The 19,746-nt window shown below is 38.7% G+C and overlaps 1 protein-coding gene across 7 annotated transcripts in view; it reads right to left on the bottom strand.

Moving 5' to 3' along the window:
- Window positions 1–13,355: 13,355 nt before the first annotated feature.
- The window catches only part of SINHCAF (SIN3-HDAC complex associated factor), a 29,572-nt gene continuing 23,181 nt past the window's right edge, over window positions 13,356–19,746 (bottom strand). For all 7 annotated transcript variants that reach the window (XM_086401471.1, XM_086401472.1, XM_086401476.1 and 4 more), the window contains exons 5-6: window positions 19,198–19,348; window positions 13,356–15,442 (exon numbers count right to left, since the gene is read on the bottom strand). In XM_086401471.1, the coding sequence (XP_086257597.1) occupies window positions 15,283–15,442; window positions 19,198–19,348 (311 nt within the window). In that variant the 3' untranslated portion in view covers window positions 13,356–15,282. The remainder of the gene's footprint in view (window positions 15,443–19,197; window positions 19,349–19,746) is intronic.

Genomic DNA, 19,746 nt, shown 5'->3' with positions numbered 1-19,746 from the left:
GCTTTGGCTCCATCTCTTCATTCTTTCTGGAGTTATTTCTCCACTGATCTCCAGTCTGCTTCGTAGACTACACTAAACCCTTTGACTGTGTGGATCACAATAAACTTTGGAAAATTCTTAAAGAGATGGGAATACCAGACCACCTTACCTGTCTCCTGAGTAACTTGTATGCAGGTCAAACAGCGGTAGAACCAGACGTGAAACAACTGACTGCTTCAGAACTGGGAAAGGAGTATGTTAAGACTATATATTGTCACCCTGCTTATTTAACTTCTATGCAGAGTACATCATGTGAAATGCCGGGCTGGATGAATCACAAACTGGAATCAAGAGTGCCAGGAGAAATGTCAACAATCTCAGATATGCAGATGATACCACTCTAATGGCAGAAAGTGAAGAGGAACTAAAGAACTTCTTGATAAGGGTGAAAGAGAAGAGTGAAAATCTGGCTTAAAACAACATTCAAGTAACGAAGATCGTGGCATCCAGTCCTATCACTTCATTGCAAATAGATGAGGAAGAATGGAAACAGTCGCAGATTTTATTTTCTTGGGCTCCAAAATCACTGCAGTCAGTGACTGCAGCCATGAAATTAAAAGATGCTTGCTCCTTTGGAAGGAAAGCTATGACAAATCTAGACAACATATTTAAAAGCAGAGATATCACTTTGCTGACAAAGGTCCATCTAGTCAAAGCTATGGTTTTTCCAGTAGTTATGTATGGATGTGAGAGTTGGACCATAAAGAAAGCTAAGCACCAAAAATTGATGTTTTCAAATTGTGGTGCTGGAGAAGACTCTTGAGAGCCCCTTGGACAGCAAGGAGATCAAACCAGTCATCCTATAGGAAATCAACCCTAAATATTCATTGGAAGGACTGATGCTGAAGTTAAAACTTCAATACTTTGGCCACCTGATGAGAAGAGCCGACCCATTGGAAAAGACCCTGATGCTGGGAAAGATTGATGGTAGAGAAGGGGGCAACAGAGGATGAGATGGTTGGATGGCATCACCTACTCGATGGACATGAGTTTGAGCAAACTCCGGAAGACAGTGAAGAACAGTGAATGCTTTCTAATGCTTCAGTTCATGGGGTCGCAAGGAGTTGGACACAACTTAGAGACTTAACAACAAATTATTTTCCTCAGTGGCTATGCCATTTTACACTGCTCTAGCAGTGTGTATAGATTCTAATTCCTCCATATCCTCACCAATATTTGTTATTTTCCTTTTAAAATATTATTAGTATCATTATCTTAGTATGTATGCATGGTATTTCATTGTGGTTTTGATTCACATTTCCCTAATGAATATTGATGGAGAAGGAAATGGCAACCCACTCCAGTGTTTTTACCTGGAGAACCCCAGGGACGGGTGGGCTGCCGTCTCTGGGGTTGCACAGAGTCAGACAAAACTGAATCGACTTAGCGATGACTATTGAATTTGAACATTTTTCACATGTTTACTGGTTGTTTGTATATCATCTTTTAAGAAGGTCTGTTAAATCTTTTGCCCACTTTTTAATTGGGTTGTTTGTCTTTTTATTGTTGGTTTTAAGGGTTCTTTATATATTCTGGATACTATGCCATTACCTGATGTTACTTGTGAATATTTTCTCCCATTCCATTTTGTCTTTTCACTTTCTTGATAGTGTCTTTAATGCATGAAAGTTTTTAATTTTGATAAAGTCCAATTCATCTATTGGACTTCAAAAGCAATTGGACTATCAAAAGCAATTCTTTTGTTGCTTGTGCTTTTGGTATCATATTTAAGACACTGTTGCCAAACCCAAGGTCATAGGATTTCTACCTATATTTCCTTCGAAGAGTTTTACAGTTTTAGCTCTTACATTTAGGCCTCTGATCTATTGTGAGTTAACTTTTGTAAGTGGTATGAAGTAAGGGTTGAAATTTATTCATTCGTGTAGCTAAATCTTATACATGATTTTCATTACTTACCTTGGATAGATTCCTAAACACACAATGCTTTTGTTTTAAACACAGAAGCTGGATTTCTAATTCCAGTCACAGTTCCATCACCAGTGATGATGAAGGAGACAAGAATGCACTCTCTAACAAACCTTTCATTTTCTTTATGAGTAAAGGACTAAAATCAACAGCAAGAAATTATTGGATCGCTGCCTATCTCATTTGCCGTGGCTATTTCTGTCTGCTACCTCTACTATCTTAATTGCTTTCGTTTGATGCTTGTCAGAACCATCACGGTTGAGAATTCATTTGGGAACTTCTGAATCACTGTGGGCAAGTTTCATCTCTTCTTAAAGACTCTACATGAAGAGATGGCATGGAGGCTCTTCACAAACATGAGAACCTGCAGAAACCATTTATGACTAGCAACCCATGTTCATCTAAGAAAATAGGCTTTCCTTTATCCTCTAATTTTCTAAACGTGAATTACCTCCTCTTTCCCTATACTTTCTTTCCTTGGAGCTAAAAAATTGGAACAGCTGAGGTTTCCATCTCTTCTCCCTGTCAGTATTTCATTAGTGCTGTTATTAAAGCTATAGGGAAAAAACTTCCTTGAGTCTTCCACCATCTGCTGCTGCTGCTGCCGCTAAGTCACTTCAGTCGTGTCCGTCTCTGTGCGACCCCAGAGATGGCAGCCCACCAGACTCCCCTATCCCTGGGATTCTCCAGGCAAGAACACTGGTGTGGGTTGCCATTTCCTTCTGCAATGCTTGAAAGTGAAAAGTGAAAGTGAAATCGCTCAGTCGTGTCCGACTCCTAGTGACCCTATGGACTGCAGCCTACGAGGCTCCTCTGTCCATGGGATTTGCCAGGCAAGAGTCTTCCACCATCTAGTGACTTGGAAAACTGTGTGTATAGCAGTGGACCATAAACCACAATTGGGAAAGAGCAAGAGGACCGAGATACTAAGATCTGGAGTGGAAAACAAAAGACAAAGGCTATTATTATACTGGGGGCTGGGGATGTAGAGATGGATTTATAAGTGATTTTTTAGTTCATTTTTTTAAAAGTCCCATTATCTTCACAACAAGAAAAATATACATATGTATGTATGTATGTATTAATTTGGCTTAGTTGCAGCACATGGAATCTTAACTGCAGCATGCAGGATCTTCAGCTGTGGCCTGTGGGCTCTTGGTTGCAGCATGCAGGACCTGGTTCTCTGATCAGGAATTGAACCTAGGCTCCCTGCATTGGAAGCGTGGAGTTTTAACCAACTACCATCAGGAAAGTCCCAAGAATATATGTTTTTAGAGCATTAAAGATTAGTTTCTTAGCTATGGTTTTTCGTTCTGGTGTAAAGAGGGTCATGTTTAATGTGCCTATTGCATCCTACATAACATGAGGATAATAGCCACTGTCAAGGAAAATCATGTGAACTTATTCATCTAATACGTATATATTTTTAATCAATAAAAGAAGAAGCCTGTATCTAACCAAGTAGTAACTGAATTCTCTCACAATGTGAAAATAAATAAAATGTGGGCTTTAAACATATTTGAGGTCTAAAAGCTCTCTCCCTTAGCTGAGTCAAAAACTAAGCAGCTTGGTTCTACAAGCTGCCTGGCACAGTCAACACTGGGAGTGTACACTACCATACAAGTCAAGTCGGAGAAGGCAATGGCGCCCCACTCAGTACTCTTGCTTGGAAAATCCCATGGATGGAGGAGCCTGGTGGGCTGCAGTCCATGGGGTCGCTAAGAGTCGGACATGACTGAGCGACTTCACTTTCACTTTTCACTTTCATGCACTGGAGAAGGAAATGGCAACCCACTCCAGTGTTCTTGCCTGGAGAATCCCAGGGCAGGCGGAGCCTCGTGGGCTGCCGTCTATGGGGTCGCACAGAGTCGGACACAACTGAAGTGACTTAGCAGCAGCAGCAAGAGTCAAGTGGTCAGTACCTTCTGTAGGCAGCATACTTTGCAGTTTCACTTTATATTCTATAAATATCAAGTAATGATGATTTTCTGAGCTCCTCTGATTGAAAAAAGATCATTCCACATGATACTATTTTTCTGCTACTTCCTATCAATGATAAGCCTCCTTTTCCATTACATTTAAAATCCATTTAAAAGGATATCTTGTAGCAAAGATTTCTTCAAGAGGATTAAAAAAAAAAAAATTAACCAAAAAAGGAAAAAGGTGATGTTAGTCTGTATTAAAATTAAGAACATCTGTGCTAACTCAACTGGGGAATCCTTTCACAATACATATATGTACATATATATATATATATATATAAAATCATCATGTTCTACCCTTTAAATATTTTACAATTATACCTCAATAAAGCTGGGAAAAACCATTCCCCCCGCCCAGTCATGTATATGAAAGTGTTCAAAACTACTATGAGATTCAACAATTCTCAGGCCTCAGTGCCTTAGAAGTTGACTCAGTCAGACACATTTCCCCATATACCATCCAAAATAAAAATTAAGAACATGTGTTCAAAAGATACTACTAAGAAATCTAAAGGGCAACTTAGACTGAGAGGAGATATTCACAGACACACATATCCCTCCAAGGACTCATATCCCAAATATATATAAAACTCTTACAGATCAGTAAGAAAAAAATACAACCCAATAGAAAAAGACAAAAGACGCTGCAGACATTTCATAAGAGTATACGAAATTGTACATCTGATAAACATGTGAAAAAATGTACTCAACTGATTGATTCATTATCAGGGATATGTGGATTAAAACCAAAATGTGACCAGATGGCTGAAGTGAAAAGATGCAAAACACCAAGTGTTAGAAAGGCTATGAACAACTGGGGTTCTCACAAAAATCTAGTCAAGTACAAATTGGTACGAACACTTGGGAAAATCATTTGCCAACATCTCCTAAAACTGAACATATGCATCTCCTATGAGACAGTAATTTCACTCCTAGTATACACCCAACAGAAATACATCCATAGGTTCACCAGAAGACACATACTAAAATGTTCACTAAAGCTACCCAAGTATCTGTGAAAATTTATGGGACATTCACATGATGAAATATTATATAGTAAAAAGAATCTGCCTGCGATGAAGGAGACTCAGGTTTGATCCCTGGGTTAGGAAGATGCCCTGGAGAAGGGAATGACTACCCACTCCAGTATTCTTGCCTGGTGAATTCCACGGCCAGAGGAGCCTCATAGGCTATATAATCCATGGGGTCGCAAGAAGTCGGACACAACTGAGCAACGAACACACATACACACCATCCGCTAATAATTTCTCCCCAAAAGTTTCAACTTGATTCTCTTCCAAAAGAAACTCTTTCTTCTATTTCCTCATAAGGAATACATTACCTTCCTGTTGGGTAGCTGTGGAGCTTTCTTTTACAACTAAAAATCTAAGTAACTGATTTTCTACCCTCCACTCTCAACCTCCCTTAAAAAGGCTTGCACATAATTTTATCTTTCCTGATCCATTTCAGTGCCTTCAATAATTCGGCAAATGTAAAGACTTATCCTTGACTAATAAGCCAGTATGGTCATTTTTTACCATTTTCTATGGAGTTTCAATACTATTACAAAAAAATAATTGGGGGTTAGAAATTGTAGGGATCCAGTTGAATGGGAGGTAAAGGAAAAAAACTAGAAAACCCTAGGTAAAACTAGGTTTTTCTTTTTTCGTTTCCCCCAATGACAAGGCACACTTAATAACTTTACTCCCAAGGGAGGATATCCCATTCTGAAAAACACTCCAGTCTAGGTGATAAAGGCAGGAAGGAGGAAACATTACACCATGGGAGAGGAAACAACCGTTTGAAAAGCATGTAATATAAACCAGCTCTGGCAACTGTCATTCCTTCTTCCCCATCCAATTTAGGAAAGGTCCATAAACCACTTTCTCTAATATTTCATACTAAAGAATCTCTTAGACTTAAAAATAAATAGCTCCTACTCCTAACCCTCCATCACTGTATGGTATCTAGAGCAATGAACTTCACATATATTAAAAGTGAACTTCTTATTGATATGTAATACACATGCAGAAAAGTACACAATTCTCTCCAAACCTTTCTGATCCCTCTCCAACTAGTAAGAAAAAAACTGAGTATATACTCCATGTATGTTTTTTCCATATGTATTTAGCACTGTGTTAATATTATGTACATTAAAATTTTTTTTTAAAATCATAGAAGAAAAATAGTTCTTAAAAGTTCTCATCACAAGAAAAAAACTCTGTAACTCTATGTCAGTGATGGATGTTAACTAGACTTACTGTGATGATCATTTCACAAAACATACATATACTAAATCATGATATTGAATACCTAAAACTAATATAATGCTATATGTCAACTATACTTCAATAAAAAATAAGAGACAAAAAGAATAAGAAAAAATAAACAGAAATTACTTTGCATATTTCAAAAAAACGAGCCTTGCACACTACTTGGAAACCACACCTGTACAGACAGCGGAAGCATGCTGTCGGGGGGCTTGATAACTTCTAGTCTCTGTTGTATGGCACCAGTTTAATCTCCAAATGTACACTGGGCAGACACCCCAGCGGTCCTAAACCTTTAGGACTATGACCACAGTATCTGTGATATTCAAGAATTGACTCCCCCAGTAGCATAGTTTATCCACAACAGCAGTCTTCTGGGATTGGAAATTAGAAGAAGGAAAACACAAGCATGTTTTATTTCTCCTTTGTGATAATTTAACTGCAGAAAACACTAAGGGTTGGTTTTCAGTTCTTAAAAAGGATTTAAGTTATCTTGTCAAAGGAAATACAAATAGATTCTCCAGACATTTTAAATATGTTTCTAAGACTTACATTTAAACTAAAACTACTGTTTAGCTGATTGTGGATTCAACAATGGATTAGCTCCAGTTTTAGCTCTTCAACTAATGAGCTAGGTGATCGTTTGGTAAATTTCTTCTTCTGTAAATGAAAGCGCTAAACTAGATGGCCCTAAAATTATTGTGTGACTAGCACCACCTTGTGGATATTCATGTAATAACATGATAAGGGAAGCTTGGTGGCCCAGTGTCAGCCCCCTCCTCAATAATGGTTTAAGTACTTCAGAAGAAAATGAAAATTAGAACTTTTAATTATGTCAGATTTCTTTAACAATTGACAGAATTTTATCTCCAGGATGGTCTATAAACAGCCAAAGCTACCCCTTATCACTGGTTTATTTGGGAAAGAAAGAACATTACAAAGAGAACCGAACTCTGTCCCATGGAGTTTAGGAAGAATTTCAAGCTGCTAGAGCCACAAGCATTCCGGAAATCACGCACTCCACTGACATTATCTTCAGTGCTAGCATAACAGGGGGTGCGGCGGAGAGGGGCGAGGAGGAGGCACAGCGTTTCTGTAGGATGAACGGTTCACCCTTGGAGTTGTTCCAGGAGGTTAGGCTGGCTGAAGCAGGCAACTGGTCTTGCTTAAACTAACTGAAGACTTAGGCCTTGAGGCTAAGAGGTATGTTCTACTGTTTCAGCATGTTTATGAATTGGTTCCACAGTACAGCTACAGCACAGCCAAATTTAACCGTTCAAAAACCATCCTGCAAGCCTATCTTGGCCACTCCCTGGGTCTCAGCACACTTTTGGATAGTGTAATTATATTTGGCATCACTTCGTGTCCTCTATACAATTTCCCAATCCTGGAATTCATGTGCTGCCAAAGGGTAATTATCCTGCAGTGAATACATTTTCTCCTTAAAGCACTGAAACCTAAGAAAGCTTTAGGGTTGTAGTTTTTTTAAAGGGGGTGGTTTAGACGAGGTAGGTGTCTTGATGTGAACTCTTGATGACCTTTCCTATGTTCACCATAACTACAGATAACAAAAAAAGTTTTCATTTCTCCATAACCAAATAGACCTCAGTGCTAAAAAGAACAAGTGTTGGCTTCACTGTGCACTACTCATTCCGTATTACTACAACTCGGGTTGCTGTTATTTACTTCACTTTACAGAGAAGGAAAGGATCTCAGAGAAAATTTACCAGAGATCATAATGCCATTAAGCACCAAAATCAAGATCTGAATTTGAATCCAAGTCCTCTAACTTTAACTCCATTGTTTATTCATCTATGCTCCAGTGATATTAATAAGCTCACAGGCCAAACATAACCCCTACTCCCATCCATCACACCTTTACTTCTGAATGGGACCCACAGGGAAATCAAGGAAATAAAAGTCAAATGGCAAGAATAAGCAAAGGAACCTTAGCAAGCAAGGATTCTCAAAGGAATTAAGGATTACATGATTTCTCAAGCATCAAAGGACTGTTTAGGACACTTAGTGGGGTCTTGGAAACGTGTGCTCAATGAACACTTGAACTAAAAGGTGTTTAAAACGGTTTACAGTATCATCTCACCGATTATTCATTTACAAAAGGCAAAAATATACTTTGAAAAGATCTGACTGTCACTACCTTAAACAAGTGATCATGTTAGCATCACCAGCACCTCTATTGAGGTGCTAAGAGATGAACCACACAGAATGAGCAATCTAAATCTACGAAGAAAACAATTAGAAAAAATTCAAGATTTAGGATATTATACACTGATATGGATATGTGAAAAAGTTCAGTGTCATGAAGAAAAAAAAAAAGCAGAAAGGGCTATTCTTGATTAAATGAAAAGAGGAGAGACATAACCACATGAATAAACTTTGACTAGATTCTGGATGAGGAAAAAAGTTTTAAAAGACACACTAGGATGATTGGGGCAATTAGTCCATACAGATATGTCATGTTAGGTATTACTGAGCCATTTGTCTCAGGTGTGACGATGGCACACCTAAGGATGTAGAATTCCTAGGAGATGAATGCTTATGTATTCAGGGATGAAGTGTCAATTGTCATAACTTAATTTCAAATGATTCAGCAATGCAGATAAAGTACTTGTAAAATTTAAAAGTTCGTGGGTCAACTTTCTGGATATTTTAAAATTTTTCAAAGTCAAAATATTTTTTAAAATTCTTGAAATTCATCATGACCCATTAGCATAAATTCAACTCTTTTATGATCATGACTTATGAAAACACAAAGTTGTAACCAATGAGTCAATTAATAAATATTTGTTGTGCTCCTCTTCATATACTAATAACAACCATACTAGATTCTGGGAACTAGTGTGGTAAAAAATAAACATGGTTTCTGCTTTCATGGAACCCACTTAGCATACAATTCTGTGTGTGTGTGTGTGTGTGTGTGTGTGTGTTGGGAAGGGCAGGGTTCTGGAAGCCTTCCTCAGGTGGTGCCTAAGCTGAAACCTGATGGATAAGTAGGTTTTACCTAGCTATAGTATGGTGGGGAAGTGGCTCAGAGAGAACAAACAGTATGTGTAAACCAATGATGGTGTAGGTCAATATGGAGTGACAAAAATATTTTTTCCTATGGCTTCACCATGTCCCCCACCCTTTTTTACATCAATAATGCCCTACTCCCAACCCTTCAGACCCAGGGGTAGTTAACAGCAACCTTAGGTTTCTAGCGACAACGTTACCAGTCCTGAGAATTGCACCCTACTTTGGAGTTTCCCTATACCGTGCGCAGAGCTTTGTAAAGTCCCTTTATTAAACTTTCCTCAAATTATCCAATTTCAAAAGCCATGTGTTTCCCACTGGCACCCTGATGAGATAAGACTTGGGAGATGCCTGCATGTTTTAGATGTTATTTGGAACCGTGGTAATGCAGACGGTCTGAGAAGAGGGCTGAAGGTGCACCCTGGGCCAGTGAACATCTGCAGTAGGAAACCTGTAAACAGCAGCCTTATCAGCCAAGAATGTTTCAAAAGAGAAACTACAATCGTATTAAGTACTGTTGAGAGGCTGGATGAGTAAAATGAGGGCCTTGGAATTCCCCATGAGACAACCATCCTTGGGGTGGTGGGGGCAAAATTAACTTCAGTGGACTGTAATGGTGGTTGAAGGCAAAGAACACACTTGTTAGCGTCAGAAAGAGACACAACTGTTCAGTTTCCTATTTTAACTTTTTAACTCTTCCAGGGACTTTCTAAAGAATCTTGAGATTTTTGTCTTAGAGGTGTAAGTATAAACATAAAACAGCCACTCTTCCCTGCAGTTACAAAAAAAAAAAAAACAATACCTGGACAATACTAAAGCTAATGTAAGCTACAGAAGTGTAGAGAATCAAAGCTCTAAAACAGAGTAAATTACTTCCCCCTCTTTCAGTCACTGAGACAAAAGACAAGCTTTGCCAAAGTCTCACTCCAGCATTCTTGCCTGGGAAATCCCATGGACAGAGGAGTCTGGCGTGCTGCAGTCCATGGGGTTGCAAAGAGTCGGACACGACTGAGTGGCTAAACAACAACAAACAAACTGAGAGATTAAGCTCTTTTGCACTGAAGCCTGTAACTAAGCATGTCCAAGACCCCCCTACTCGACATAAAATAACAAGCAGTTTCTAACCAGGGGCAAGATATTTGAAACCCGAAGCATTCTCATGATCACAATGAGTAACCAAACTCCATAGCTTGAGAAATTGTTAGAACCCTCAGATCCCTTTCTTTGAGAACATGAGCCTGTGAAATATCTAACTCTGATCCAGTTTGGCTTTCTCCTCCTTCCCAGTTCACTGAACATCACACAACAGTGATTGCCAGGGCAGCACAATGCTAAATCTGGGTGACTGGGAAACTGCTCTAGGGACGGCGCATCAAGAGGCTCCCTCGGGGTCTTCCATTCTTCAGTACAGAGCAAGCAGTTAGTTCCGGCTCCTTTATTGAGATGATTCCGTGTTTTGCTAAACCTCCTGGAGACTCTCTCCTCCATGAAAAGATAGTATATACTATGCATTTTCAACATCAAAATTATCAGAATTCGAGTAACTGATTTAGACAATGGTCAGCCTCTTTGCAGGGGTGAAACTTGCCTCATCTGCAGCCTTCAGAAGAGACTCGAGTTAGAGCAGGGATAGGGGCCAGTCTGAAGAGCAGAGGCTTTGCAATCAGGAAAGCTGATTTTAAATTATATGGCCCCCTTGCACCCCTTCACCGACTACCTGTAAACACGTTTTTTGTTGGTTTTTTTTTCACTTGTGAGGTTGTTTGAACAAAGTTTAAAAGTGCCAGGCCCACCACAGTGTGTTTCCTAATAGGAGGAGCTTCTTTTTCTTTTTTCTTGCTACACCAAATGCTTGTATTATAGGACACTTTCAAGTGGTTCATTATGAAAGAGGTGCTGTGGCAGACCAAACCCTATGGTTCCCACACTCCACCACTTGTGCTGTGACCTAAATGCGGACCAGACGACTCTTGCCAGCTGACTGGCTCTGGAGACCTGCTGGCTTGGTGCAGTGAGTGCCATGTTGGGAGACCTCAACAGATCCTAATTTGGGGCAAGACTGAGGGCAGAAGGAAAGGGGGCAACAGAGGATGAGATAGTTGGATAGCATCACTGACTCAATGGACATGAGCTTGGGCAAACTCTGGAAGATAGTGAAGGACAGGGAAGCCAGGCATGCTGCAGTCCACGGGGTCACAAAGAGTCGGGCACAACTGAGTGACTGAACAACTGGTAAGGATCTAGGGGGCCCCACCATCCCACAGCCACAGGGAAAGAATTCTGTCAACAACCCAAGTGAGTTTGGAGTGATTTATACTCATCTGATGAGAATGCAACCAAGTTGACACCTGTTGCAGCCTTATGAGATCCTGAGCAAAGGACCCAGCCACACTGCACCTAGATGGAAACTGAAATCAATTTCTTGTAAGCCATTAAATTTGTGGTAATTAAACAGCAATAGATAATAATGTAGGTGCTATCATTTTTCACTACCTAACTTAGTAGCTTCACAGTAACTAGGTTAGGTGCTGGCAAAATCACCTGGACTATCCCAAAGCAAATTTAACTGTAGTATAAAAGGTTTGACTCACAGAATATACCTTGCCCAAGTAACAATCTGTTTTTAAAACTTTGATATATGGGAGTTCCCTGGTGGCCTAGTGGCTAATATTCTGGGCTTTTACTGCTATGGCCCTGGTTCAATCCCTAGGTCGGGGAACTGAAATCCCGCAAGCAGAGTGGTACAGAAAAAAAACCAAAAACCTTTGGTATTCATTATACCTCTTGGTTTCCTCATAAATCTATAAACAATTCTGTGAAATAAAGTAACGTTAAGTTTATATAAGTGTTAGTTACTCAGTCATGTCCATCTCTTTGCGACCCAATGGACCTGCCAGGCTCCTCGGTCCATAGTATTCTCCAGGCAAGAATACTGGAGTGGGTTACCATTCCCTTCATCTTCCTGACCCAGGGACTGAATCCAGGTCTCCTGCATTGCAGGCAGATTCTTTATCATCTGAACTACCAGGGAAGTCCTTAAGAGAAAGTTTGGAGACTCACAAAATCAAGTGACTCACATAGCTAATGCAGGACCAGAAATTAGAGAACAGGTCTGATCCCAATGCCAAAATCTGTCTCCAAACAATTTTTAGTCTCTCTAAAATCTCAATGGTGCTTCCCATATGTACATAGACAACAGTAATAAGAAACACTGCAGTCATTGAATCATTGGAGAACTTTTGTCCTTTATTGTTAAAATCACCTCATTGTGCACATTAGTTAAAATGTCTTTTATAGTCAGTCTCTGGCTTAATGATGGTTCAACTTAATTTTTTGACTTTATGACCGTGCAAGAGACATGCTTTCAGTAGAAATCAGGCTTGGAATTTTGATCTCTTTCTAGGCTAGCAATACACAGTAGGCTACTCTTGTGATGCACTGGCAGCAGGGAATAGCAAACCACAGCTCCCAATCAGCCACATGATCCTGAGGTAAACTACCAGTATGTTTAGCCATTCTGGCTTTCACTTTCAGTGCAACATTCAATAAATTACGTAAGACATTCAATATTTAATTAAAAATAGGCTTTGTGTTAGATCATTTTGCTAACTGTAAGCTAATGTAAATGTTCTGAGTATGTTTAAGGTAGGTTAGGCTAAGCTATAATGTATTAAACACATTTTTTAAATATTTCACTTAGCATGCAGGATCTTTCCTTGCAGCTGACTCTAGTTGCTTGTTGCACAAGGGCTCAGTGGCTCTGCAGCATGTGGGATCTTAGTTCCCAACTTGTGTGTTCCTCACTCCCTCCCCGACCTCTCCCCCTACTGCAAGGGGGATTCCTAACCATTGGACCACAGGAAGGGAAGTCACTTAAATGCATTTTTCACTTACAATGGTTTCAACTTGTGTTTATTGGGGTGTAATCCTAAGGTAAGTAGAGAAGATCTGTATTTTAAAGTCTGTATTTCTTGGTAAAGAGGACTTTTTTCCTTTATGGCTTCTTACAATACTAAGTGCTTATACTGAGTAACACCTGTGAGGGCCAAAAGTATTAGTTATTCTTACTTAAGAACACCTTTCAAACAAAGCCACAAACAGCCTCTTTTATTTTCTAATAAGACTAAATTTATTCAATACCCTAGTAAAAGTTTTGATTATAAGTATCCAACAGTATAAAAAGTACAAAACAGATTTGTAGATTTCTAATATATTAATACAAAGTGCATGACTACATACAGTACATCCTACAGGCAAAGAGAGGTGGAAGGGGGAAAGAAGACTGTGGTTGAGGTCTAGTAATAAATAAATAAATACAGAAGTAGAGATGATCCATATTATAGTATATTCTACCACCAATACTGCAGCCAAAATGTACAAAACAAAATTTCAAAATAATTCAGGAGGAAGATGATAATGGCTGGGGTTCTTGTAATACACCTCAAAGTCTGCGGGAGCACTGAGCCAACTCACTGTGTAGTCTGTGCATATGGTGGCTTGTAGTTTTTCCCAAAGGAAGAAATAGAAAACTTTAAGTTTTGATTAAGAACTATAAAACTATAGGGTGCCCATAAAAAGTGGCTCACTCTCTTGTTATGTATACTATCCAATCTTTAAAATCCAGTTTTAAAAATAAGTACTGAGTCATGTTTTACCAGGGAGGCAAACAATGCTTCCTCGTTATGAAAACAGGTGATATATTTTTCCTGTACTTTTAGAAAAGAGGCAATAGATAGTACTTTGGTTTGGGTTCAAGTAAAAGGCTTTTAATGAAGGTTTCAGAATGGAAGAGCTCCACATTTAGGATGTATCATCTAACACCTCAATGTTCAGAAAGCCTGACCAATGTTCAGAAGCCAAACCAAAACCAACCCACTCAGCATTCACACACACCTCTTTTCTTTTAGTAGAATTTTACTTTAATATAGAATGAAAAAAAAACCCCAAAATCCCAAAACCCTAACAGGTTAAAACAAGTCAAACAACCATTCTACACAGATAAAACCTTCACAAAGGTCAACTGAAGTAATCCAGAGCTAAAACTGAATTGTGCAGATTTTCAGTGAAGTCACCAGTCACGTAACATAAACAAATTATTTACACGCTTGCAAGCCCTCTAAGAAACGTGCCCCAAGAAGCATTAACCTTTGTTTTTCTCGTGTGCCATCCAAAGACTTGCACATTGTTATTTTTCAGATAATACAACATTTTTAATAGAGAATGTTCTCTACCAAGTGGTAATGCTTTGGTACTATTCATGTAGGATTGCTTATCCTAAAGACTTGACATTTCCCCAAGAGGAACTTTGATTCTGCTCTAAGTTTTGACTCTGCTTTTTAAGTTTCATATAAATTAAAATCTGTATCAAATACCAATATGGAGGGAGGTGACACAGGATGCAACATATACAGTCAAGTTACCTCTGCATATTTAGAAATTACTCCTTCAAGATACTCGCACCAGAGAGCTGTCTGTCCTGCTTAATATTCAGTAGTACAGGTTTGAATCACCAGAACCTTGGCAAGACCTTAATATTTCAGTTATTAACCACCACCTCTAGGGGCAAGTCCATGTTTACTGAGTTATGACAAATTTATTATAATGAAGGAAAACAAGTGTAGCCAGCCATCTTAAAAAATGCCCCAACCACTACTTCTCAAAATAGAAAGACTAAAACTACATACGTTTATCATACAACAAATCCCATCTCTGTCCCCTGAAAATTCCCCTAATTTCATTCATTAGAAGGGGATTTTTAAAAAAGACTTAAAGAGCACTTTACAGCAGCATTCAGCTTTCCTATGAAATACTCAGCATCTTAAATATTATGTACACTTCTTTTTTATCTCTTAGTAAGCTTCACTGGCTTCAGAGTTTGTGGAACTGGAGGAAAAATAACCCATTCAAAACTATTCTACAAATCCATCTTTTGGCAGAATAGCAGGTATCCAAATTAAAAATAGGAGGGTCATTTTGTTGCTTTGTTTTCCAAAATTTAAATCGTTTTTGCTCCCCTTCTACATAAAGCTTAGTCACCACTCCTGAGTGGAGATAGGCAGAGGCTCTGGCCCCTGCTCCTCTGGCTTCTCAGCAGCTGCTTTCTTATTGCTGCAGCAAGGCTTGAATAGATGTGTGTCGATGAGGACTTCCCCAAAACGGCCTTTATAGATAATGCCACAGCATATTTTCTGTCTAAAAGAAAAAATGGAGAGAGAACAAAATATATCAATAAGGCAGAATAATAATACAGAAAAAAAAAGAACAATCCACCAATCATTATATTGGTTTAATGGTGGCTCAGATGGTTAAGAACCTGCCTGCACTGTGGGAGACTTGGGTTCAATTCATGAGTCAGGAAGATCCTCTGGAGAAGGAACTGGCAACCCATTCCAGTATTCTTGCCTGGAGAATCCCATGGACAGAGGAGCCTGGCGGGCTACAGTCCATGGGGTTGCAAAGAGTTGGACAGGAATGAGCAACTAACATACACACCAAACATTATAACTAGTAGAATATGATCAAAGAAAGGTTCTACTTCCACAATCATCACATTTCTAACGAATGGTCTCCTAGAGTGACCTCAATTTGCCAGGTAATGGGAATTACCCAAGTCCCTTAAATCCCACACTGAGTAAGTGAGTGAAGGTCACTCAGTCATGTCTGACTCTTTGTGATCCCATGGACTGTGTAGTCCATGGAATTCTCTAGGCCAGAATACTGGAGTGGGTAGCCTTTCCCTTCTCCAGGGGATCTTCCCAACCCAGGGATCAAACTCAGGTCTCCCACATTGCAGGCGGATTCTTCACCAGCTGAGCCACCAGGAAAGCCCAAATCCCACACTGAATCTTAGTAAATATTAAGGGGGAGAAGGTATTCCTCAGTTTCAGAGGCTGTTCCTAAAGTTATTAACTGTTTCCTCCAAAAGTCACCACATCTTAGAGAAAAATAGCCACAATTAACAGGCTGATACAGCTGGCGGTTTTAATATTGATCAGACAAAAAATATATACACATATTATCAAATACACATAAAGGCATACAGAAATGACAACCCAGCAAATCACTCATGGATCATACACTCCAAGGAAAAAAACAATTGTTTCCTATGAAATCCCCCTGTACGTTCTTCTCAATCCCGTTCCACTCAATCTCACTCTCTCCTTAAAATTTTAGGTTTATCACTCCCCCTTTTCTTTGTATACATGTTTGCATCTCTAAACATATTGCTTGTTATCTCATATATGTAACATATAAAATAAAAATATATACAGAAATGCACATATATGGAATCATACTGTATGCTGCAATTTTTTTCCTCAACAATAACTGAGGTTCAAATATACTATACTATTAGAGTTTTTTTTCATTTTAAGTTATGTATGGTATTCCACCACGTGAATATACCATAGTTTGCAGACTCTCTTTTTTAAAACTTTTTATTCTGCATTAGGGTACAGCTGATTATCACTGCTGTGATAGTTTAGGTGAACAGTGAAAGGGCTATCCACTCTTCTTCTGATGGGACAACTTTTGCTTTTACAAACACGCTGCACATTATCAGTGCACATGTCTGAAGGCAATGTTGCTGAAATATAGGAATGGGAACATGTTTGATTTTACCTGAAAATACAAAGTATTTATCAATGTGGTTGCCTCCTCTTCCTATTTTGCTAAAGATTTTATTTTAAACCCTGAAGCAAAGTTCAAATTTATCAAATATCTTCAATACACCACTAACACGATAGGCATTTTCCCCTCTCCTTTAGGAACTGTCAAATTATGTTACTTGGCTTTCTAATGCTTAAAACAATCTCACATCCCTAGAATAAATCTAATATACTTATGATAAACTGTTTATAACATATCAAAGGTATGTTAGCCTCACAGAATGCTTGGAGCCTAGGCCTTGTTTGATCCATAATTTGGAAAATCCAGTGCAAGATCAGATTCATTTGTTTCTGGAACATTCAGTAGGACTTGTCTATCTCAGCCTGGGGTTTTTTGTGGGAAGACTTCTGACCACTGAATCCATTTTCTTCATTATGCGACTCTTCAAGTCTTGGCACAGTTTTGGTAAACTGTCTTGGTAAACAGTTTTGGTAAGCTACTAATGTATCCACTTCACCTGTATGTTCAAATTTACCGGCATAAAGTTGTTTATAATATCCTTTGACTTCTAAACCTCTGTTTGTCTAGAGTTGAATATCACTTTCTTATCCAAGAAATAAGAAATAACAAGGGTACCATCTCTTTTTCTTGATCTGTAGTAACTTGATCTCTAGTAACTTCTTCGGTCATCTTTTTCAAGAACCAACTCTTGGCTTTACTGATACTATTCATTCATATTGGTTTTCTACTCCATTTATTCCTACTTCTATCTTTAGGACTTCCTTGCTTTTATTTTTCTTTATATTGAGCTTCATTAATCTATAAACTGGATATATATAACTTCGTTTATTTTAAATCTTTGTGTTAAAAGAAAGTACTAAAAGCAACTTTTCTTCTATTTACCTCTTTAACTTCATACCACACATTTTGATTTGTGGTATTTTTCAGTTATTTTTTAGTTATACGGATGTTCTAACTTACACTTTCTTCTTGACCCAAGGGTTCTCAATTTACAAATACATAGAAGTTTTTCATCATTTTTATCTTGCTAGGTATATTTTTAAATTCTTGGTCTTTCTCTTTTTCTCTGGAGGTTTTACATTCTTATTTTTATTCTTTTAGTGGTTACACAGCTCATTAATCAAACTTTAAAGTTATTCAATATATTTATTCTCAACAGTACAAAGACATTAGGACACTTTCACTCCCATTACTTCTACTACTTTGATTTACATGCTATTGTCATGTAAGGGCTTCCCAGGTGGTGCTAGTGGTAAAGAGCCCGGCTGCCAATGCAGGAGACCTAAGAGACGTGAGTTCAACCCCTGCGTCAGGAAGATGATCTCCCGGAGAAAGGCACGGCAACCCGCTCCAGTATTCTTGCCTGGGAGAATTATCTCCCAGCTGTTATCTCTGGGGCCACTGAAGGTGTTAAATCTATGGTTTTATGGCATCCTTTGTTCATGCTGAGAACTCAGCTTGTGTGTTTGTTGTTCCTCGAAAAATAAAGTCTTTATTTTCTCACTAACTGTTTTGCCTCCCGTGTTCCACAGTTTGCATATAATGTGTCATATGGGTGAATTTTCCTCACCCATACGATAACTGCTTATTACCCTGCTTTTACTTGTTAGTCTTCCCAAATCTGTGCACTAGAAAATCCTTAACCACTTTCAATATTCTCTCTTTCCTAGTCTATTATCTCTTTTTTGACTTTGGGGTTTCTCATTCACATGGCTTTTGGCCTCTGGTTATTCCTTATTAGGGGCTTCCCAGGCTGCTAAGGGGTAAAGAATCCACCTGCCAATGCAGGGGCAGCAGGAGTCACAAGTTCGATACCTGCGTCGAGAAGATCCCCTAGAGGAGGAAATGACAGCCCACTCCAATATTTTTGCCAAGGTAATCCCATGAACAGAGGAGCCTGGCAGGCTACAGTCCATGGGGGTCACAAAGAGTCAGACATGACTGAGTGACTGAGCATGCATATATATTTCTCATTAACTTGTCTACTTGTTAATGCCATTTTTAAAGACATAATATATATATATATATACTTCTAATCTTTTTACTTTTTTCAGTGGGAGAGTTGATCACATTGAATATCTACGTATACTCCATTATAGCAAATTTAGATTCCTTAACATGGTTTTTATTTTAAATCAATTTTAATAGGAAAAACACACAAAATCCAAACTCTCAGCTCCATTCTTGCCTAATCCACCTCCAACCACACATGCTACCAGCGGTTTGCCAAATGCCATGTAATTGCTAAGGAAGTGGGAAACAGTTGCCTGTAATTAAGAAGGTTTGCTGGTTAGAGAGATATTTTCTGTTGCTTTTACCTTTTCCAGTATGTGAGATCTAAAAAGGAAAACACTGGCGTTCTGTTGGAGCCAGAAGCCATCTCTGTATCTGAGCCATCATCTGACTGGTTACTGTAACAGGGAGACTGAGCTGGAGAGGCACTTGAGGTTGTACTGTGAGCATCAGAATCTGAAGTGAAGAGAAAACAAAAATGATAATTTCATTATATGCCATCGCAACTAAGCCTCAGCACAAAACACAGTGAATGAGACAGTCAAAAATGGAAAAAAATTATTTTCTATTCTACTGTATTTGTACTAAAGTGTATCTAAAAGAAAATGAGCTTCTGGTAAGACTAAGAGTAGACATACTTTCCTCTCTTCTGCTAGTAAGTACAACTAAAAACATAAGGATATAACATATAAAACAAAACTAAAGACTCCAAAAGTTGGCAACAGCTAGAGGGCTCAACACTTAAGGAAGGATGTGAAGGTGAGCACCCTAGCTTTTACGGGTTTTATTTTTGCCTTATAAATCCCAGTCTTGAAGCTGAAGAAGCCAGTAATTCAGAAAAGCCAGTGGGTACA

This window comes from Bos grunniens, chromosome 5 (genome assembly GCF_055505025.1).
Source record: "Bos grunniens cultivar Pamir isolate PY7600 chromosome 5, Bosgru_T2T1.0, whole genome shotgun sequence".
Lineage (NCBI taxonomy): Eukaryota > Metazoa > Chordata > Mammalia > Artiodactyla > Bovidae > Bos > Bos grunniens.
Note: the sequence above shows the minus strand (reverse complement) of the source record. Positions and strands in the feature narration are given on the sequence as shown.